The 24494-nt window shown below is 40.7% G+C and overlaps 1 protein-coding gene across 50 annotated transcripts in view; it reads right to left on the minus strand.

The window, feature by feature from the left end:
• LOC110507708 (uncharacterized) overlaps nucleotides 1-19198 on the minus strand; it is a 112556-nt gene extending 93358 nt beyond the window's left edge. For 48 of the 50 annotated variants that reach the window (XM_090223521.1, XM_090223560.1, XM_090223552.1 and 45 more), the window contains exons 1-2: nucleotides 18840-19198; nucleotides 1367-1435 (exon numbers count right to left, since the gene is read on the minus strand). In XM_090223521.1, the coding sequence (XP_090079647.1) occupies nucleotides 1367-1435; nucleotides 18840-18915 (145 nt within the window). In that variant the 5' untranslated portion in view covers nucleotides 18916-19198. The remainder of the gene's footprint in view (nucleotides 1-1366; nucleotides 1436-18839) is intronic. The other 2 variants (XM_036965318.2, XM_090223518.1) reach the window with 2 other exon arrangements.
• Nucleotides 19199-24494: the final 5296 nt, after the last annotated feature.

Genomic DNA, 24494 nt, shown 5'->3' on the forward strand with positions numbered 1-24494 from the left:
GATACAATGGATAGGTTGACGTTTGTTTTAGTTCTCCCCCTGGATCCTCTATACCTCCATCAATCCCTCCCTCCTTTCCTCCATTAATCCACCCGTCCTGCTGTTTGGGCCTTAGATCATCTGCTAGCTCTGGGTCCTCCGGTCTCTGACCTGACCAGATACAGTTTCTCTACACAGAGACTAGACCACTGTGGTGGGTAGGAGGCTCTAAATCTCTACAATTCTAAATCTTCAAAACGGTGTCCCAAATGGCACCATATTCCCTATATAGTTGTACTACTTTCGACCAGGGCCCTGGTCAAAAGCAGTGCACCATGTGTGGAATAGGGTGTCATTTGGGACACACTAAATATCCAACAGTATCCCAGAGACACCTTTTAACCTCTCAGAGTGAAGAGAGGAATGCACAGGGTCGGTGTGGCAACTCACGCTTCCTCACACTGTATTTCACTGTAATTTATGGCCTCAATGCTGTTACAGTGAAATCCTACGGTACAGCTATGCTTATCCAGAGTACAATGGGAAATAGTATGGAGCGAGAGAGAGAGAAAATACAAGGGATATTGGGTTTCTGTATATGGCAGTAATGATCAAGAGAGCCACATATGAGTCAGCCGTTTAGGACCATTTCAAGTTGCCTGCCTTGTTTAAGGCTGTTTTTAAGGCTGGAGGTGTGTGGTTCAACTGTCCTGGTGATTGTTAATGTTTTACGTGCTGAACACTAGTGAAAGCCAATAGCCACGGGGGGCTCTTAGTGGGTTTGGAGAGGGAGTGCAGTGGTGATCGTTGGTTGGTTTGTGGTTGAGATGGAGACATGGAGTACTGTACACTACAGGCTCATGGCTAATGGTTAAACTGTGGGTTGCAATAGACTGACCCAACATGTGCTTTTTTTTCTTTTTCTTTTTATTTTACCTTTATTTAACCAGGCAAGTCAGTTAAGAACAAATTCTTATTTTCAATGACGGCCTGGGAACAGTGGGTTAACTGCCTGTTCAGGGGCAGAACGACAGATTTGTACCTTGTCAGCTCGGGGGTTTGAACTCGCAACCTTCCGGTTACTAGTCCAACGCTCTAACCACTAGGCTACCCTGCCGCCCCATATAGCTAGCTATATCCCAATCAGTAACGCTGACTACATTTTGTGTAGTCACAGTGTAGCGCTGTGAATGAGTGTATTTTTGAAAGTGCTGTTTTTAGATGGGTTGTGGATGTTTGATGATTATCTTTGAGATCGTGTCATACAGATGAGCATAGTCACAAAAATCTGCTTTATGAGTGCGTGTGTGTGTCACTGTACTTCTATCTAAAGAGACATGTTGTGTAATGAGTTGCGCTGTGCAGTCGTAGGTAGCTGATATATTACCTGGGTAGAGACCAGCACCTGGTCCAGCACCTCCTGCTCCAACTCCAGCACCAGCCGGCACGTACACACCTGGAGAGACAGAGCGGTAACATACCTGGTCAGTGACAGCTCTGTATGACTTCATGACACTAATCTAATGGTCCAACATTTAGACTGTAATCCGTAGTTTTTAAATGACTATATTCCAAACCTCAGTCATGACCAATACTCAAACCCATGACGAAACTACGGAACAGTAAGAGGTCAAGGCAAAGTCGGATTATCAAAAAATGCATTGTTTTAAGCAAGCATTGAGATGAGGTACTGCAGTTGGAGGAACAAGGAACATTTTAGTGCATAGAGGGAGGTTTGGCCATGGTTTTACGTAACATGCTGTGACATTGTAAAACGTTTACTGCCACCATTGCCACATCAATGTTCTCTCTCTCTCCGCCCCTAGGAGAACTTTAGCAAGTGATACGTCAGTGCTACTCAACAAGGGAATCAGCAAGAATGTTTGTCTCCTACAGGATACAGGATTCGGAAATATACTGTAAGAACCCTCTAACTGTAAGGAAAGAATAAGGGAGAGAGAGAAAAAGAGACAGGGAGAGGTGTGTGTGTTAGAAAGGAGAGTGAATTATAATAGAGAAAGAGAGAAAAGGAAAGAGAGAGAAAGAGAGACAGAGAAAGAGAGAGACAGAGAGAGAGACAGAGAGAGACAGAGAGAGAGAGAGAGAGAGAGAAAGAGAGAGACAGACAGACAGAGAGAGACCTAGAGAGAGAAAGAGAGAGACCGAGAGAGAGAAAGAGAGAGACAGAGCGAGAGTGAGAGAGAGAAAGAGAGACAGACAGACAGACAGACAGAGACAGAGAGAGACAGAGAAAGAGAGAGAGAGAGAGAAAGAGAAAGAGAGACAGAGAGAGAGAGAGAGAGGAATACAAAAGGGGAGACTTGTGGCATCCCCCAGCCAAAGAAAGCTATGAGGAAATGGAACAAAGCACATTAATAATTCAGCTCATGTAGTCGTGTTTCTGGTGGAAAGTTAACATAAACTGTGAAAATCTGCACTGAAGCATGACACTGTGCCTGCCGAAGACCACACTGAGTCACTCATCTGGACAGAGAGGTTAGCGAGGACAACAGAGTCAGTCATATTCACATAAATCCCCCAAATCGCATACCAAAATCTGATTAGCAGAAAGGGAAAATATTTAGTCTATCTGGTCTGTTTTTGTTTAACAGAGAACATCTATTCTCAATCAAACTTAGTACATGCCATCAGGGATTTGTATGGTTATGCTATGAAGCTAGAATTCTTAACATGGTTTTTATGACGGTGCATGTTGTTTTAAAAACACAATGCTTAGGAGTGTAAATAGGGGTCGGTTTGAGTGATGGTTTATTTGAAAGAGTTTGGCGGTCGTGTCCTTGGAAAACAAATGAGCTCACAGTTGAAGCGGTCTGAGACAGATCAGAGAGAGGATGCTCTCTAGCCCAACTGCTCTTAATTGAGACGGTGAGGGAGTTGGATGATGGGAAGAAGAGGCGATCGGGTTTCCTTACAGTTTGGCCTTGTGGTCTTAATGGCTGGCTGAGTAGTAAGAACTTGCTAAACAGACAAGGCTCAAGGTCCTAAGGGAAAGAAGAGGAAAATGTGCACATGGCTGAATGGTCAGAGAGGGCTGTCCAGGGCACAGCATTACACTCTTAGAAAAAAAGGTGCAATCTAGAACCTTTTACACAGAGGGTTCTACATGGAACTCAAAAGAGTTTTACCTGGAACCAAAAAAGGGTTCTACCTGGAACTAAAAAGTGGGGACAGTCAAAGAACCTATTTGGAACCCTTTTTTCTGAGTGTACAAAGTTTCGCAAAATGACTGCATATTCTGAGGATGATGTACATTACCAGTCAAAAGGTTGGATACGCCTACTCATTCAAGGGTTTTTCTTAATTTTTTACTATTTTCTACATTGTAGAATAATAGTGTAGAATAATAGTGAAGACATCAAAACTATGAAATAACACATTCAATGCATTTGAGACAATCAGTTGTGTTGTGACAAGTTAGGGGTGGTGTACAGAAGATAGCCCTATTTGATAAAAGACAAAGTACATACTATGGCAAGAACAGCTCAAATAAGCAAAGAGAAACGACAGCCCATCATTACTTTGAGACATGAAGGTCAGTCAATGCGGAACATTTCAAGAACTTTGAAAGTTTCTTCAAGTGCAGTCGCAAAAACCATCAAGAGCTATGATGAAATTGGCTCTCATGAGGACCGCCACAGGAAAGGAAGACCCAGAGTTACCTCTGCTGCAGATGATCATTTCATTAGAGTTAACTGTACCTCAGATTGTAGCCCAAATAAATTCTTCACAGATTTCAAGTAACAGACATATCTCAACATCAACTGTTCAGAGGAGACTGCATGAATCAGGCCTTCAAAGAAACCACTACTAAAGAACACCAATAAGAAGACTTGCTTGGCCCAAGAAACACAAGCAATGGACATTAGACCGGTGGAAATCTGTCCTTTGGTCTGATGAGTCCAAATTTGAGATGTTTGGTTCCAACCGTCATGTCTTTGTGAGACACAGAGTAGGTGAACGGATGCTATCCGCATGTGTGGTTTCCACCGTGAAGCATGGAGGAGGAGGTATGATGGTGTGGGGGTGCTTTGCTGGTGACACTTTCTGTGATTTACAGTGCCTTGCGAAAGTATTCGGCCCCCTTGAACTTTGCGACCTTTTGCCACATTTCAGGCTTCAAACATAAAGATATAAAACTGTATTTTTTTGTGAAGAATCAACAACAAGTGGGACACAATCATGAAGTGGAACGACATTTATTGGATATTTCTAACTTTTTTAACAAATCAAAAACTGAAAAATTGGGCGTGCAAAATTATTCAGCCCCCTTAAGTTAATACTTTGTAGCGCCACCTTTTGCTGCGATTACAGCTGTAAGTCGCTTGGGGTATGTCTCTATCAGTTTTGCACATCGAGAGACTGACATTTTTTCCCATTCCTCCTTGCAAAACAGCTCGAGCTCAGTGAGGTTGGATGGAGAGCATTTGTGAACAGCAGTTTTCAGTTCTTTCCACAGATTCTCGATTGGATTCATGTCTGGACTTTGACTTGGCCATTCTAACACCTGGATATGTTTATTTTTGAACCATTCCATTGTAGATTTTGCTTTATGTTTTGGATCATTGTCTTGTTGGAAGACAAATCTTCATCCCAGTCTCAGGTCTTTTGCAGACTCCATCAGGTTTTCTTCCAGAATGGTCCTGTATTTGGCTCCATCCATCTTCCCATCAATTTTAACCATCTTCCCTGTCCCTGCTGAAGAAAAGCAGGCCCAAACCCTGATGCTGCCACCACCATGTTTGACAGTGGGGATGGTGTGTTCAGGGTGATGAGCTGTGTTGCTTTTACGCCAAACATAACGTCTTGCATTGTTGCCAAAAAGTTCAATTTTGGTTTCATCTGACCAGAGCACCTTCTTCCACATGTTTGGTGTGTCTCCCAGGTGGCTTGTGGCAAACTTTAAACGACACTTTTTATGGATATCTTTAAGAAATGGCTTTCTTCTTGCCACTCTTCCATAAAGGCCAGATTTGTGCAATATACGACTGATTGTTGTCCCATGGACAGAGTCTCCCACCTCAGCTGTAGATCTCTGCAGTTCATCCAGAGTGATCATGGGCCTCTTGGCTGCATCTCTGATCAGTCTTCTCCTTGTATGAGCTGAAAGTTTAGAGGGACGGCCAGGTCTTGGTAGATTTGCAGTGGTCTGATACTACTTCCATTTCAATATTATCGCTTGCACAGTGCTCCTTGGGATGTTTAAAGCTTGGGAAATCTTTTTGTATCCAAATCCGGCTTTAACTTCTTCACAACAGTATCTCGGACCTGCCTGGCGTGTTCCTTGTTCTTCATGATGTTCTCTGCGCTTTTAACGGACCTCTGAGACTATCACATTGCAGGTGCATTTATACGGAGACTTGATTACACACAGGTGGATTGTATTTATCATCATTAGTCATTTAGGTCAACATTGGATCATTCAGAGATCCTCACTGAACTTCTGGAGAGAGTTTGCTGCACTGAAAGTAAAGGGGCTGAATAATTTTGCACGCCCAATTGTTCAGTTTTTGATTTGTTAAAAAAGTTTGAAATATCCAATAAATGTCGTTCCACTTCATGATTGTGTCCCACTTGTTGTTGATTCTTCACAAAAAATACAGTTTTATATCTTTATGTTTGAAGCCTGAAATGTGGCAGAAGGTCACAAAGTTCAAGGGGACCGAATACTTTCGCAAGGCACTGTATTTAGACTTCAAGGCACACTTAACCAGCATGGCTACCACAGCATTTTGCAGCAATACACTATCTCATCTGGTTTGCGCTTAGCGTGACTAGCCTTTGTTTTTCAACTGGACAATGACCCAACACACCTCCAGGCTGTGTAAGGGCTATTTGTTCAAGAAGGAGAGTGACTGAGTGCTGCATCAGATGACTTGGCCTCCACAACCTCCCGAACTCAGCCCAATTGAGATGGTTTGGGATGAGTTGGACCGCAGATTGAAGGAAAAGCAGCCAACAAGTACTCAGCATATGTGGGAAATCCTTCAGGACTGTTGGAAAAGCCTTCCAGGTGGAGATGGTTGAGAGAATACCAAGAGTGTGCAAAGCTGTCACCAAGGCAAAGGGTGGCTACTTTGAAGAATCTAAAATCTTTTGATTGAACACTTTTTGGGTTACTACATGATTCCTTATGTGTTATTTCACAGTTTGGATGTCTTTACTGTTATTATACAATGTAGAAAATAGTAAAAAATAAAGAAAAACCCTTGAATGAGTAGGTGTGTCCAAACCTGTGACTCATACTGTATGTGTGAGTGTGCAAGTCAATGGATTGATTTGTGTGTGTGTGTTCTTAAATATGTGTATGCTTACTTGTGTCTGTCCACTCCAGTCTATTTGGCTATATGAGTGTGTGTGTTTGTGTTCCACCCTCCTTCCTCAGCTCAGTGGATGCCTTGCCAGCTCCATGACAGAGCCCCCAGGTAGTGTCCTGTACTTTACCAGCAGGGTGGAATGATTGTTCTCCACTTCAACCCAACCTGACAGACTCTCATTTCACAATCAAAGGGAGGATTTCCTGTCCCAGGGTTGAGAGGGAGGGCAGATGGAGTGAATGTAGTGCCTGCTCCAATTTCCCCCTGGTCAGAAGCCCATCATATCGTAACTACTGTACTGTAGCTACCTCACCATACTACTGGGCAGGGCGGAACCCAGTAAGGGGCACTGGGTTCACAAGAACCAACCCAATTAGGTATTCATTGACCTGAGCTAAGAAATGCGAACTATGCTGACTTACAGTATCAAGTCATTGATTTCTTATCACTGTCGAGCTCAAACTCAAAGTGTTCTCTAAGAATTTTTTGATCATGGGAGTCTTTTGGAATGCATGTCTTTGTAGGTCATTCCAGAGGCAAAGGAGACTGGCAGAGTTAGAATGCAACATGCAACAATTTCAACGATTTTAGTGAGTTACAGTTTATATAAATCAGTCAATAGAAATAAATCAATTAGGCACTGGGAAGGGGTGCAGACATGGGTGGGCCTTGGAGGGCATAGGCCCAGCCACTTGGCAGCCAGGCCCATCCACTGGGGAGCCAGGCACAGCCAATCAGAATGAGTTTTTCCCCACAAAAGGGCTTTATTACAGACAGAAATACTCCTCGGTTTCAATCAGCTCTCTGGGTGACTGGTCTCAAACGATCCCGCAGGTGAAGAAGGCGGATGTGGAGGTCCTGGGCTGGCGTGGTTACACGTGGTCTGCGGTTGTGAGGGCGGTTGGACGTACTGCCAAATTCTCTAAAACTATGTTTGAGGCGACTTATGGTACAGAAAAGAACATTAAATTCCCTGGCAACAGCTCTGGTGGACATCCGTGCAGTCAGCATGATAATTGCACGCTCCCTAAAAACTTCAGACATCGGTGTTGTGTGACAAAACTGCACATTTTAGAGTGGCCTTTTATTGCCCCCAGCACAAGGTCCACCTGTGTAATGATCATGCTGTTTAATCTGCTTCTTGATATGCCACACCTGTCAGGTGGATGGATTATCTTGGCAAAGGAGAAATGCTAAATTTAAGGGATGTAAACAAACTTGTGCACAAAATTTGAGAGAAATAAGCTTTTAGTGTCTATGGAACATTTCTGGGATCTTTAACACTTTACATGTTACGTTTATATTTTTGTTCAGTATAAGTAACCATAAAGTTACCAGTAACCTGATTTAAATCCCATATGGGTGGTAAAGTAGTTTCTATCTGGTCTTCACTGTGAACATAACATGCAATATTCTGCATTAGCAATCTATATAGTTTATAAGCCAAACATGGGAGAAACAAAAGCACACGATTTCATGGTTTCCCATGAAACGGATCTGCCTTACCTCTGAGGCACTGGAAAAAACATTTTATTTAGTCTAGAATGTTGAACGATGTTTTGGCATCCTCCGTTAGTCAATAACATTGTTCCGATTGTTTTGAGTTCAAGTTGAATGGGCTCGTTTTGTCCACGAGACTCAAGCGAACAGATTTAACTCTATAGGGCGTTTTTGCTCTGCTTAGTTTACAGTTTGAGTATCAGCCAGAGGAATAAGCACTGACATGTTTACCAACCATTAGCTGGCCATGAATTTTAATAAAACCAGACCAAACAAATCCATAACTCGAGAGCCGAATACAACTGAAAACCTCTTTTACAAGCCTGTATGTCTGATGGTCTGTTCATTGAAAACCTATGCAGGCCTATTAGGCCCGAGTTTATTGCAAAGTTGTAAAGCAAAAAAATGAACTGTAATGACTGGATGGCAAACAATTAGTGATTTAATAGAGCAGAACTTGTTCTCCAATCCAAAGTCGCACGGAAACACTTAGCTAATTGCTAGTACTCCCCACCACTTGTTAAAACCTTAGTGAACCATTACGACTCCTCTCCCGTCTCCAACCTCTGGCTCTGAGAGCTTTCAGAGATCTTTAGGCTAAGCCTGAACAAGTATCTGGGGAGAGGAGTAGACAATGAATATGACGAGTCTCCTCTCCAGTCCAGTTAGCTACCATTAATTTCCCATTAGACACCTCTGCAAGCTTTATAATGGCAAAATAAGTTTGTTAATTAACAAATAACGTAATTCACTGCCATCATGCCCGGTATGAACTTCCCAAAAAGTTCTAAATGTACAAGCAACCGGAAAAATGTATTGTCTGGAAATAATATATTGTTTTGACCAAGTGCGCACATGCCAAATTCACCTCTTCGGAAAGATCACTATAAAATTGTACCCTATATTGTCTACTTAATCTATAGTGCCGTCAGAAAGACACAGGCATCCTTCTTAATTCAGTTGCCTGAGAGGAATGAAACCACTCAGGGATTTGACCATGAGGACAATGGTGACTTTAAAACAGTTACAGAGTTTAATGCCTGAGATGGGAGAAAAACTGAGGATGGATCAACAACATTGCAGTTACTCCACAATAGTAACCTAAATTAATGAAAATATTCCAAAACATGCATCCTGTTTGCAATAAGGCACTAAAGTAAAACTGCAGAATTGAATACAAAGCATTATGTTTGGGGCAAATCCAACACAAGACATCACCGAGTACCGCTCTTCATATTTTAAAGCATGCTAGTGGCTGCATCATGTTACGGGTATGCTTGTCATTGGCAAGGACTGGGGAGTTTTTGGGGGATAAAAGGAACCAGAATAAAGCTAAGTACAGGAACAAGAGGAAAACCTGGTTCAGTCTGCTTTCCAACAGACACTGGGAGACAAATTCACCTTTCAGCAGGACAATAACCTAAAACACAAGGCCAAATATAGACTGGAGTTGTTTACCAAGACGACATTGAATGTTCCTAATTGACCTAGTTACAGTTTTGACTGAAATTAACTTGAAAATCTATGGCAAGACTTGAAAATGGCTGTCCAGCAATGATCAACAACCAATTTGACAGAGATTGAAGAATTATACAAATTATAAAATGCAAATTTTATGCAATCCAGGTGTGCAAAGCTCTTAGAAACTTACCCAGAAAGACTCACAGCTGTAACCGCTGCCATTGACTCAGGGGTGTGAATACTTATGTAAATTAGATATTTCTGTACTTAATTTCCAATACATTTGCAAAAATGTTGACTTTGTCATTATGGGGTATTGAGTGTAGATGGGTGACCCAAAAAATATATTTAATCGATTTTGAATTCAGGCTGTAACACAACAAATATGGAAAAAGTCAAGGGGTATGAATACTTTCTGAAGGTACAGTATATCACCAAAAAAAAAAACAGTTTGTGAATTAAATTAATTATACAATAAATGATGTACCTTAACTCCAGTTGATTTAGTCAATGTGTAATAAAAAATGGATCCTATGAGTATTTGACAGCAATGATCAGACTGGCGTGTTTTCTTCTATTCCCTTTTCCTTGAACGTAAGACAAATGATGTCGAGCTATTTAAACCAACTGGAATTGAAAAAATAAACAACAATTATTGGGCCATATTTTTACTGCAGGCTATGATTAGCGTAACCTTGGGCCTTCACTGAGGCACATTTCATTTCTTCCCAGACCATACATAAAATACACACCTCTACAAATCAGATGGACATGTCTCCATATCACATTTTGTTGATTAGTCAGGGTTTAACAATGAGAAATAAAATAAGCATGCCATGAAGCATTTTTTAAACTAAGCAGTTACACATTTCTTTCAGATTCCTCAATACAATGCTATGAGCTATTCCCAAAAGTGTGATCTACTGCTCAGGTTTCCACACTTCAATTAGTGTATTTATCTAAAATCATTCATGTCTGTCATCATTTTATGCACTGATGTTTAACAGTAAAATGCTTTCTAATGACCTTGGAGAACTGTCTTAGAATCACATTTTAACATCACTTTCCCAGTTTAATGTGAAGAACACTTCAAAACGGAGATATAATTAGATATTTCTCTGTCGGTGTTAAATACACAAAACAAAACAAATAATTGGGTTCAATACGTTTTTGGGGGCCATTTTGGGATGTTGTTGACTTTGCACATGAGTGCCAAATTACTCTCATGTGGAGACAGCGTTTTGCCACATGCCGTCAGAGCAGAATTCCATGACAATGTCAGAGTCATTCATCTGGGAAGACGTCCCATAACCTCCATGGAAAACCCTATCGGACTGGAATTACGTGTCTCTGCAAAAAACACTAACAACCGTAAGAATGTATGAATACTTTCTGAAGGCATTGTAATTACATGAAATATGATTGCATTACGTGTAGCGCATGAAACGACAGGTTGATATGACATTCATCCACTGCTGTAAGTGATAAAATGAATGATCTTTCGGGATACTGTACTGCTGCTGGATCAGCCAACCTGTACATGGAAGTAATGACTGATTTTATCGGAGGCGCCGATGAGGTGGATTTGGCGCATGCACACTCGGTCAAAAACAATACAGATTCTTTCCAGACAAATCATTTTTTCAGTTGCTTGTCAATTTTTATTTAGAACTTTTTTGGGCGGTACATAACAGTGGTAAATGACGATAGTTATCTAAAAACCTAAAAGGGTTCTTCGGCTGTCCCCATAGGAGAACCAGTATCTGGGCAGAGAAACTGGTTCCAGGTACAATACTATGTAGAACCCTTTACACATAGGATTCTACATGGAACTCAAAATATTTCTCCCTGCAACCAAAAGGGTTTCTAGCTGGAACCAAAAAGAGTTATCCTATGGGGACAGCTGAGAACCCTTCTGGGACCATTTTTACTAAGAGTGTGGGCTAGAGAGGAAACTTGTCATATTCATCATCTCTTTCTTTGCCCAGATACTGGTTCAGGCTTAAATAAACTGTGTCTAAATATGTTTGGAGTGTTCCAGAAACCTGCCATTTACGGAATTAACACCTTCCATCTGTTTATTCATCACACCATCCATCCCTCCTATAAATGAAAGTGTGTCTGTGTCTGTTAAAGCTTGTGCGGCCAGCAGCAGGCCCAGGTCACCCTCCTTCCCAGAAGGTTCTCTTAATATCAGCCTTCCTATTCTGACTGCAGTGAAAAAGGAGGCTGACATCCTGAGACCAAGATCTACAGAGCAGTGCAGCAGAGCAGATTGGAGCAGACTCCCTCGTTCCTGGTACTAAGCATCCACAGCTATCAGACATGTTGCGTCTGGCCTACATTTTGTCACATTTTAGCATTATATTTTCCAAAACATTTAGCGAGAAAAGGGAGGGGGGAGGTGGGTCAAAGAAAGGAAAGTGTGAAAAGAGTACATTTTGATGACAGAGAACTCCCTGCCTCTCTTCCTCCCCTCCCCTCCCCTCCCCTCCCCTCCCCTCCCCTCCCTCCTACAGAACTCAAGGCACCAGCCTATCTGACACACACATCTGTGGAGCAGAGCATAAATGTAAAGTATGCAAAGTCAAATAAACAAACGACATACAGACTGTTTTAAATGGAGGCAGAATTCTGATCTCATAATCGCCACTAATTTTCAGCCTTCCAGTGTCTCTTGGCTGAGACAGAACCTACCTACCTACCTACCTACATAATTGCAAAAGGGTTTTCTAATGATCAATTAGCCTTTTAAAACGATAAACTTGGATTAGCTAACACAACGTGCCATTGGAACACAGGAGTGATGGCTGCTGATAATGGGCCTCTGTATGCCTATGTAGACATTCCATAAAAAATCAGCTGTTTCCAGCTACAATAGTCATTTACAACATTAACAATATCTACACTGTATTTTTAATCCATTTGCTTTTCTTTCAAAAATGTGCTTTTCTTTCAAAAACAAGGACATTTCTAAGTGACCCCAAACCTTTGAACGGTAGTGTAGGTAAATTGCAGTTGGTCCAGAACAGAGCAGCATTTAGATGTACACGGGGGGCAAATGTCAGTAACATGCAGGTGATCTCTCCTGGCTCAAAGTTGAGGAGAGATTGACTGCATCACTTTTGGTCTTTGTGCAAGGTGTTGATGTGTTGAAGGTACCGGAATGTCTGCTCAAGTAGTTGGCACACAGTTCGGACACTCATCGGTACCACACAAGACATGCAATCATAGTCCCCAGGTCCAGAACAGAGAAACGCATAGTATTAAATAGAGCGATGACTACATAAAACTCTCTGCCAGCCCAGGTAACTCAAGCTAGCAAAAAAAACAGATTAAAAATCAGATAAAAGTACACCGTTATGGCAAAATGGTAACTGTGAAGAGACACAGACATGTTGATATATTTTGAATTGTAATTTGCACTGTATTATATATTGTCTTATGTAGGCGGCTGGCCTTGCACAAGCCTTTGTTTCTGTTAGCCAGAATGGATCATAAGGCAGGAGACATCTGAGTATTATGTAGTATGATGTAGTATTATTTAGTGTTATGCATATTATGTATTTTATTTGTTGTTTTGTTTCCTGTTTGGAGCCCAGGAAGAGTAGCCGTTGCCTTAGCAGCCGTTAATTGGGGATCCCAATAAAATACTAAATGCTATTGATTCCATTGCAAAAGGCATGCTCAATCAAGCCCAGCTAAGGTATTGTAAATTATTTGGAACACTATTTGAACCCAGGTTTGGGGGCCGGGCCTGCTACTCACTGTACTGTTCAGTCTGGTCGGAATGAATCATCTGGGTTAACTAAGTATGCTTCATTGTTGAGCATTTAGCACCAGTTGCCAGCAGACCAAACATCTCCAGGGAGATTCTTGTGTGGTTGACATTTACCCACAACCGAAACCATGGTCATAAACAAACCATGTAACAATGCTTGTTCCCTCACCACGGTAAGGACTTATGGGCAGTGATTATGGCAGTGCTGTGTAATGTTGTAGTATTTTTTCCCGAAGATTTCATGTCAAGTCTTTACGATCAACCTGTGACATTACAGTAGTGAGCATGTTAAAGCATAAATAGTATAACGTCAGACATACATTTGTAAGTGGGTTGCATTAAACATCCCATCTGTGTTACATACTGTAGACACACATAATAAAAGTGTGTGTTGCGTACAGAACAGTCAGGGAGCTATGGTACAGCCTGGACATTTCCAGTGCTCTCCTTTTGAAATATGCGTCTATTAAAACAACTCATCCATCCCAAATCTGGTTTGGTTTCTGCAACACTCATAGTTACAAAAAATTGTGATGCTCAGAATCTATAACCAGCGTGTAAGTAATCACTCCATGCTACATGTTCTGTAAGCGCTTCAGATGTTTGGATAAGTGATTTCCCAGCCGCAATATCCTGTTCTAAAATGGCTTCGGGAGAGAAAGTGCAGTAGTGAGAGAGCATGTTTTAATATAAAACTGCCAAAGATGGAGAGAATGTCAGAGCAGTTAACAGTCCTGCCAGTGAGTGTGTGAGAGTAATGAATAAACACAGCAGAATGAGAGTCTTATCTCCAGGAGCCCCTGCTCACTCCAGCGCTGAAAGGGGTCATGGAGCAACATTGTACACACGGCCTGGTTCTCAGAGTGTAACTCAAGACCAGGGTTGCGCAAAGGTACCGGTAATTTACCAAAGGTACCGGAACATTCAGTAATTTTGGTTATTAACAAATAATGTATGGCAATCTATTGTAACTTTGGTAATTTATACTTGAACATTTTTGCATTTTTTCCCATATTGTACATGAGTGGTAACACTTAGCCTAATGAATAAATAAAAAATCATCTAATCAACAATTGACTTGTTTCACAACTGCCACCAGTTTGGTGCCAAAACATTAACAACAAAGACATATTGACATAGTAAAAAAGTAAATAAAATATATAAATGACATTTCATGCTGAACTCATATTAAACACCAATGATATTCACTAAGTTGATATTTAGGAAAATGTTTTACAGCTTTGTTATTCTATAAAAAAATACATATATCTTATTTTATAATTTTATATATTTGATGTGTGAAAAGGCAACACAGAGGGCCAGAGATAATTACAGACACCTGTGATAATCTGAAGTACCCAAAAGGGCCACTAGATGTCTTGCGACCAATTACATAAAATCCTTGAAAGATACAAAATGTCTGGTAATTTACTGGTAGACTTAGAAAGTTAGCAGTAATATACCCTCCCTTTGAACACTACTCAAGTCCCAATCAAGGTATAATGCAGATGGTGTATCCATTCCTCTAAAGAGTCTAAAACGTCATTTTTTTACTGTTAATAGTTTTAAGTGGATTCAGTTGTTTCAGTTTTGAAGAAGATGTGATCCGATCATATTACTTTTAAGTCTTCCCCTAAGTAGGTGCCCCATGGCACTGAGCAGTAGCCCCTCTGCCAACGGGCCACGAGACACCAGGGTGTCAATTTAATCCTGTTATCCCTTCCTGGCAACCCACCTCATACAAAGGGATTAAGCCCAGAAAGGTGGTTCGCTCACAAACACACGTCTCCAATAAAGAACCAGAGAGCTGCTGCAAAGCTCAACAAAGTAGAGCAGAGTTGAGATAATCAGATTGGGAATCTACCAACCCAACCAGTGGTAAAGCAGGGGCGACACAACACAGCAAGCCAGGGCAATTCATCACCAGTCTGCCCGACTGACAGGCGAGGTGTGCCATTCGATCTGCCATGATTTCCTTCACCTTCAACTGCGGCCAGGAGAGTGTCATTGACGGAGAGAACTAATGGATTAGAATCCTCTGAAGTCCTGAAGGCCTGAGCGTCAACGCCAAAAGAGGCAAACTGGCTTCCAGGGCATCCAGGCAGCACTGCATGCAGGACAAATCTAACCGACTCAGGCTTTTAATTCTATTGAGACTGGCTGGAAGGAAATGAACAGAGTCGGTGGAACTTTTGTTATTTTTAATCCTCTGCAGGCCTCTGCATGCTTGTCAGGGTTATGTCATTAACAGTGTTTGTCATAAAACAGAAACTAATGACTCTGGCACGGTTTTTGAAATCCGTCATTGAATGGAGTTGCCTGGACTAAAGTAACATAGTACACTGAGGTGTGAAATGAAACACTGACATCTGATACCCTTCTTGGCAATTTAACATGCAGAAGAGTGAACAAACTCTGATTACATTACTTTGTGTGACTAAGTACAGAAAAGTATGGGTGAGAGAAGAGTTTGTCGAAGGCCAGGATAGTTATTATTCTCAGAGGGGATTGGCAGTAGGATTGGAAGCTGACAGAATGTTTGGTCTTTCCTTCACAAGCCTCATACTATCCAGACACTTCAAGGTAAACATATGATGGAAGTGGATACCACAGGAAACGCCATTAATGAAAAGATAATTAGCTAATTTACATCAAACAGAATGTGCTCAGAGCAGGCAGTCATACAGAGATATCTTTATTCAACTGTAGTCTCTGCATTCAATTTAGTCAGACTAGGGTGCATCCCAAATGGAACCCTATGCCCTTTATAGTTCACTACTTTTGACAAGGGCCCAAAAGTAATGCACTATGTAGGAACTAGGGTGCCATTTGGGACTGTGTCTTTGAGGAAGAGGCCACTTAACCCCAGCTGTCCTCCTCAGATTTATTTTGATCAGAATAACATCCCATCCTCAATCTATTCGTCTGACAGATGGTGTTTGTTTGTGGGAATGTTTAAAAAAAACTTGAAGTAAGACAGAGCAGCAGTCTGCCACAGTACAGTACCTGCTCAGGGATACCAGACAGAGTTATACTGACAAGCTGCATATTTATTAACCAACTCCTTTCCTGACTTTCCCTCATGCATCATAACTCATTTACACTCACAAGAAAACAGTCTCCAATCCCATTCTCATGATAACTGTCCAAAGTATGAGCAAGCAGAGTTTTTTTTTCCGGTGCCGAACCCTCTTAAAAAGGAGATTGGGTGTTAATGGGGTTTGCATTACTTTCAGATAATTGACACTTATTTGGAACGAGATAGAGAGTGGTTTCTTAACCTTCCACTCACAGGGAGACAGATGGAGCTGGTTTCAGCACCTCAAAACAACTTTGATAGGGATGGATTTTATATTCACTGAAGATCAAAGTTTGGCTCCTAAGCCAATATTGATATTCGCTGGCTCCTCCATCTGTACGCTGTACATTCTGCCTGAGCTGAGCTGCTCTCGAAAGCTGAACTGAGCTCTGTTTGTTTCGGACGAGGCAATTGGCTCACCGGTTTAGGTCAGTGCAAAGAAGAGTTTGAAGAAAACTGCTGTGAGGGCAAAAAGGGAAAACACAATATTAGATGAGTAAATATCTTATCTAAGAGATCCGCTTTCAAATATCAGAGGTGCTTAACAGGAGAATGGGGTTTCTATTGACATGCAAGTTAACTTGCTATCCAATAAAGTCTAATAAAAAGGAGATAGGTTTTCACGTTACTTTGTGGTTTTTCCAACCTATGTATCAAGCATCAGAAATGCTTATGTCGTGTCAAAATGAGATGAATTTGTCATAAGGTGGTTATAACAGGTGTCTGACATGTCACATTAATGATGCATTACTGTATGTAGAGTTTATGATGCATCACCTCAATTAAGTTTGACCATATACTTCCATCACACTTATTAACATTGCACATCCAGCCACCGATTAAGATACAGTTAAATATAAGACTATATAAGGGCAAAATATTCCAGTCATGGGTTTTAATATGGACTGTATCAGCTCCACCATCTATAACTCCATCTGACACAGTTTAGAGAGAATAATAGCTTGGACTCAGACACTAACAGCTGGGGAACAGAAGATGATTTCATTATTTTGAGGGAAAAAAATCTTTAAAAGTGCTGTGGAACAGAAGAATGGGAATTCACATGGGAATTCATTATTGGGAATTCACATGGGAATTCATTATTGGGAATTCATTATTGGGAATTCATTATTGGTCAATTCTACATGATGTACTGTAGCTGACTGAGAAGAGCGACCCTCTCATGCACACTGACATGCTGTAGTACTGTAAGGGACTGGGCTTTACATTACACTGGCTAGCTACACAGACAACTCCCCTCCGGGGCATGACGGAAACCGTTTACCGTTTTTAGAACCAAACGGAAGCAAACAGAGCAAAATGAGAGTTTCTATTGGACAAATTCAGTTAGGTCCCTCCCTGTTTCGTTCCGTTTGCTTCTGTTTTGCCACAGAATCAGCGTAATGAATATGCCCCTGATTTCACTCACACTCAAAAACACTGAAACCTGTTGGAAACTGTCCTGTCTAGAAACCAAACATACGTTACTTTGTACTAAGCCAGGTCGCTTAGATTTCTGTATTTATAAGTGTAGGATGATGACTACATCTTTTATAGTTCACTCTTCCTGAAGAGCACTTCCAACACAAGCCCGTTTTTGGCCAGTTCCTCCTGCTTTATCTGATATCGTATAAATTAAATACAATTTATGTTTGTTTTATAACCTCCACAATCCTTTCATTTCACTTTTAAATTTAAGCTATTATGTTGTTGTTTAAGTCATCAAATAAAATCAAGTTGAAAATATTGCTGGAGATCCAATTATTGGATCAATATTACCATGTGTGACACAAATTTTCGCAATGACTAGCTTTTATATATCCTCAATATAAATCCTTTACAATTCTTAAAAGAGAAATACGTACCTTGGATAGAAACGAGCCAGACTGCATAAAGCACAGTTATGATATCTGTATTTAGACACTGAATCTGCTGACATTGACAATGCTCTCTAAAAATGCCACAACAACCACGCTAAGCCTGCAGGCATAAATACTGTATCTGGTCCAAAACCTGGACAATATTAGCCACAACTACAAGAATTCAAAGCACATGCTAATATGGAGCATATTACCATTGTGTTTTTAATCATAACCGAGACAGTGAGCGGTGCATCTGCAATGCAATGGAACAGAATGTTGTTATCTTGAACTTTAAGTGCAATGGAAAGTTGTGGTTTTTAAAATCTTGTTGCTAACCTTTGACACTTGTACAGACAGTCAGATAGAATAAAGACTACTGAATCGTCATACTGTAAGCGCAGCTTTCAAAAGTAATATTCAGTTAGAATTATGCTATATATTTTAGATGTAAACATTTTAAGGGTATTTGAGAGAGAAACATTTTTGCTTTTATATGGAGAAAAGGTTTTGCATAGGATTTGTGAGAATTATGCCCAGAAATGAGTTATCTGAATTGCTTCCTAGACAGGTCTTCTTCAGCAGGGATTGTAGACAAAATAAACAGACAAGACAGGGTCAGTATATATCAATGCATGCATGACAAATATACCATACACTTTATGAAATAGGCAGAACTGCACACACAACAAATAGGTTGGAGTGATTAAAGTGACTGTGTAACAACTGAGAAGCGTAAAGAGAAACACAGAGACAGACCTGCACCTGTTCTAAAATACCTGCACCCTAAGCCTGCTATCTAGGTAGCAGAGGTCATGGCTGAGTTCACCTAGGCACACACCTACCTCCTTGAAGTGAGGGCTGAATCAGAGCTAGGTAGAAGAATCCATGAAGGAGTGATAGAACCTTTCTGTTAGCCATCTCGCTCCACAATGCACCACCCCTCTCCTGATCGGCTGTTTTTATTCTCCTCAAGCTAATTACCAATAACCAGAGGTCTTTACGTACAGAAGAAAGAAAAAAAAGGAAAAACAAGTGAAAAAAAGAGAAAAGATATGGGACACTACGTAATTAAGAGAGGGCAAAGACTTTCAGTTCAATGGATCACTTCGTTTTTTCCCCTCCCCTATGTCTGGTGTTCCTGTTTTTATTCTAGTGACTCCTGCCAACAGAGCAAGCTCTGCTGCCAGAGAGAGAGAGAAGAGAAGAGGGAGAGAAGAGAAAGAGAGAGGGAAGGAGAGCGAGAGGGAGAGACAGAAGGAGAGACCCCCTCCTTCCCACCCCCCTCATGTCTGCCAGACATTTGCATTGATTCAGGGAAGACTTATCTTTTAAAGTACACAGTGAGAGAGACAGAAAGAGAGAGAGACAGGGAGAAAGAGAAAAAGAGAGACTAAGGAAGAGAAAGAGAGTGAGAGTAAACCAGTGAACAAATCTTGGGAAATTACCTGTTTTCCATGACTGTTTCTTTCAGTAAAAGAGTAGTGAGTTTTCAGCAACACAACATTGCTTCTTGAGTTTTTTTTTCTGCAGGTTCAGTGGTGTACCGATGACCCTAAATCCATTCAGACAGAGGGAACAACTATCAAAGAGTTTAGACCTCATTTCAATAACAAACTTGCACCAAATATCAAGGCAGAAACTTAACAGAGACAGTAGGCAGTCTGCAGAGGCTAGAAATAGCAATGCAGCCTGCCCGCCGGGCCAAGTGTGAAGAGCGGTTCTAGAAGGGCAGTGACAACACCATCAGCGTCACAGATAGAGACATGGCAGTCGGAGAAATGCCTTCTAACAAACATCAGACTGTTGTTCTGAATAGCCTAACAGCTAGGCCGGCCGGGTCAACAGCGTAAATGTTTAAACATACACATACAATTACATCTCCAACTGTGACCCCCTATGGAGAAACGAAGCTTGAAGCAGCCCATTCCGATTCACAACCTTGACATAGTTTGACAATCTACTGTCCTGAGTTACCCTGCCAGGATAAGGACAGACCTCTGAGCTATTAATCAGCTTGAGAGGCATTCCGATAACGTTTTGACGACAGACCCTACCCTATGGGGTCTCCATGGAAGCAGAGAGACTGCTGGGTAGATATCGCCTGTTGCTGCCCCTGGATCTCAGAAAGCATTCTGCTCATGGCCAAAATTCCTCTTTTATGAGAGTTTCCAAAGTCAGCATATTGTACAGGCATTAGGAGAGAAATAATTAACTGAGCTGCCCCCCTTTCTCTTACAGGTAATATATGGATTGCTGTAACACAATCTCAGCGTATCTCCTACCTCCATTGCAAACAGGTTTATTTTAATGGAGTGTGGGGGAGCCCTCTCCATCCCTTTAAGTACTTAATGGTAAACATTTGCGTTCAAGTGCTATGGCTTTAGTGTCACCCGCAATACGAAATGCTTCTTCGGCAATGGAAAAATGTATTTAGCTAGCCAGCTCATAAAGTAAAAGCGGAACCGAACCTCCTGTTTGCTTGGACCTTCCATCCAAAACTTGGGTTGAAATTTCTCACTTTTCAGTCGGCCATGACTCTCAGGTTAGAGCTCTGTGCCATCTCACTAAACCAGTGCTACTAAACCATGACTTTGGCTAGCTCAGCACTGCACCAAAGAGGCCCCTAATGTCAATGATTACCAAATAGGGTCTCATTTCTAGGGTTCACTGTGGGGTCAACATATTCTTCCTACAAGGGGGAGATTACCACAACTCAAGTCGTCGGTTTCAGACTTGTTGTGTCGGTTGGAGTTTGTGTTGGAGGTACAGTAGATCACTGGCAGGTGACTCACAGGTCACTTCCTCTCCAAACACCTGTGAACAGCTTCACTTCAACACAGCAAGTGCAGCCTATTACTTTACAAACAACTCACCGCTGACAAGGCTGCCATTGTCCATCCTTCACTTGTGTCTTGGGACACATATTTTGATTTTGAGGTGGGAAGGGGGGGGTTGAACAGGGTCTCTTTCTCTGGCAGGAGTCGGGGCCAACACTCATTATTCTTTCAGAAATAGACTTGACACAAGCTGTAGCACGCATGCAAATAGGGCCTGTTGCCCAAGACAAACAGTATTCTTTAAGGTGGCGACATATTCCATTAGCGTCAAGATTCGCTGATGTTGATCCCCTCCAAGTCAGGCTTGCCTCAGGTTACCTACTGTTTTCCAGTTGCAAGGGGCCTTTGGCGATTCACAAACAAACTTATCAACCTCAGTGGATTTAATTGTTAGTTTTTTTCAGATTTCTTTGGGTGCAGAATCATCTTGGCTTGTACTGTATAGAGGCTTCACAATAGAGAACATAAGGTCAACAAATTAGAGAACATAAGGTCAGCAAATAAAGAAGTGTAAAAATCCAGGGGGTTCCTTCAGGTCAGCCAGTGGGAATAACTTGAACAAAACCTATATCAGATAAGACATTTATTTGCTTATAAACAAGTTCTTATCCGCGTAATAATCTTTTTTTGTGGGCGGAATGGTATTTCTCAAAGCCTTTGTGACTAAAATAATAATAATCTGTTTTCTTTGTTGCCTCAATGGACTTGGTCATACTGAATAAATAATGTAAAACCCTGTGTTACAGAAAAACAGTTGTACAGTTCCCTTCTCTCTCATTACAGTAAATCATTAGTTACCACCCTAAGCATTACGAGGACATCTGACCTCATGCTGTATCACGAACGACACTATTCTTCCAATGTTTAATTCAAGACTAATAGCCCCAACTGACGAGTCTGTTTGGGAGGTAAAGAGTCTATTCTGCAAGGAAAAAAAATAATTCCCCCAAAAATGTACATGTCTAAATCTCTATTTTAGCTCATGTGTGGTGCTCCTCCTTTGGGCTTGGTTGCTTGGCGATTTTGCCAGAAAGACGGAAGTTGTTTGTAGACAAGTCCTCCTTGGGGGAGGACAACTGGGGGCCACGTAGACCTGAACGTCAAATAAATGAATGAGTGACATACAGTATTAGTCATAAGATTTTCATTTTGGAAGTACAGAGAGATATGTATTTGATTTGACTATGATTTTCAAAAGGTAATGTAGTGTAGTAATGACAATCTTATTCAGGGAACAGCAGTGCATTTACATCTTAGCTAACCATTTCAGACCTCTTTGCATCATCATAGGCAGAAAAACAATACAGAGAAGTTTAACAGGTAATTAAATCTATCATTTGAAAATTAGCTTAGTTAAGCTTAATCAGCTTTATAAGCAAGCATAGCTGACTTTTTAAAAATTAATACATTTATATTTTATTTCAGAGCACTTATGGCAATGAGTGCAATCACAAATAATTTGTTTATCTTAATCGGCATGTGTTCCAACATGTCGTTGATATTTAGAATGATTATGAACGTAGTTGTTTTGGACTAGTTGGCAAAAGTGTATGAAGTATACGAATCAGCCGTTAAACAACTAAGAAATAGATCGGTGAAGAATCTGAAAAACAAACAGACAAAGCTAGATGTGTTAAAATGCAGGTCAATAATCTAGATATTGTCAGTTCTGAATCACCTACATCTTGAGATCAAGCTAATGCCATGCATCATTTAAAAATTCTCTCTACCAAACACAGTCCAGAAGCAACAACTGCTCCATTTGCCCAGGCTCAAAATAATAATAATTAGCTTGGGCTGTCATCTGTTTTCTTTGGCGTTCATTTGTCAGTGTATCTAAAAATATGATTAAGTCATGTCTTTATATGAACATGATAGTTTTGTGAGGGCCCCAAAACCAGAAGGATTTTAACCTTTTAAATGCATATTCAAATGCTTGAAATGGATCTGCGTTAACGTGTGGATACATGGTGATAGATTGTTCACATCGACTCCCCTTCACCCATACACATTTTCTCCACCCCCCTCCCAACTCCAAGATCTAGTCTGTGCTTCTGCACCATTACACTGCACAGCAGACTGGGTGTTAGGTCAGACAGAACGAGTATAGCCCCAGATTCCCATAGTTCAATGCCTCTGAAGTCTGGATAAACTCGTATTTCAATGTTACAAGCTTTTTCTTAATAGCTAGATGCTGTATCTCCAACAGAGAACAAAGAGTGGAATTGAAATAATATGGTGGCACTGTCCTTGTGCTAATACAATGAAAGTCCAGTAGATGATCTATAATGAATAGGCATGAAGCACTATACAGTAAAGCAATGTTATTTTGAACATTTAACACAATCAGAATGACTGCAACAGCATACTGTACTCTCACTCACTTGGATGAGAAAATGACAGCATGATTAAGTGTATTTTGTATAATGATGCCTGTATTAGACTAGACTTGTCCAAACCAAGCATTCAGAGAAAGTTATTACTTTGCTTGAATTGCCTGAAAACCTGCAAACTCTCCGATAGAGCTTGATACACATGTACTTTTTCCACCACTGTAAATTACAAGATACGATTATCTAGCTAGATGTACACAATATACGGTAGTTCAAGACGTTGAGACAATAACAACACACTATATATTAAAGAAAAACTCCACCCAAAAAGTATATTTTGTTATTTGTTTCTGTCACGTTCGTTCTAATGAATGTCGGACCAAGGCACAGCGTACTTTGAGTTCCACATAATTTATTAAAGAAGTGAAACTTTAGAAAAGACAAAACAATAAAGAATAAACGAACCGTGACGACAATGCAGTGCTAACCGGCAACTAAACATAAACAATATCCCATAAACCACAGGTGGAAAAATACAACTTAAATTATGATCCCCAATTAGAGACAACGATTACCAGCTGCCTCTAATTGGGAATCATACACAAACCCCAACATAGAAAATAAAACCTAGAACCCCACATAGAAAATATAAACTAGACTAAAACCCCTAGTCACGCACTGACCTACTCTACCATAGAAAATACAGGCTTTCTATGGTCAGGACGTGACAGTTTCATTAGTCCGTTGTTGATATAGTCCCAAAATGTTTCCCATGTCAGTAAAAAAGTATTCAAGATATATAACTTTCAAAATACCGAAATAAATTTCGAGGCCAACGGAGTTACAGCGTAGGTCATGACTGCACCTTAAAATGACCCGTATCTGGCATATCTTCCTGTGTTGGCTGCTAATGTCCATGCTAGCACAATCAGGATAGCAATGTGATTAATTAGGCTAACAAATGAGTAATTGCAGTGGAATGTAGATGCACTCCAACCTGCGAACAATCCATTACAGATCTTGACCTACACAAGACATCCAACAGGGTGTGTATGTAGCTTCGAGAGGAATAACAATGTTACTGTAGATATTACTTTAGTTATTTGATACATTTTAATATTGTAGTCTAGGAATAGAGTTAAACACTTTGAATGCATTCAGTGTTAATTAATAAATGTACTGGTCATCGCAATAAAATTACTAACACTTCTCAGTCCCAGACATAATCATTACAACGGACAGACCTGTTGAAAGCTTAGTATTATTGTACACAAAAGGTAGAGGTCATAAATGTCTATTTGATGTATGTTTAACCCATACAATATTA

The sequence above is a fragment of the Oncorhynchus mykiss genome, chromosome 27, assembly GCF_057628025.1.
Source record: "Oncorhynchus mykiss isolate SJ-2025 chromosome 27, ASM5762802v1, whole genome shotgun sequence".
In the NCBI taxonomy this organism is placed as follows: domain Eukaryota; kingdom Metazoa; phylum Chordata; class Actinopteri; order Salmoniformes; family Salmonidae; genus Oncorhynchus; species Oncorhynchus mykiss.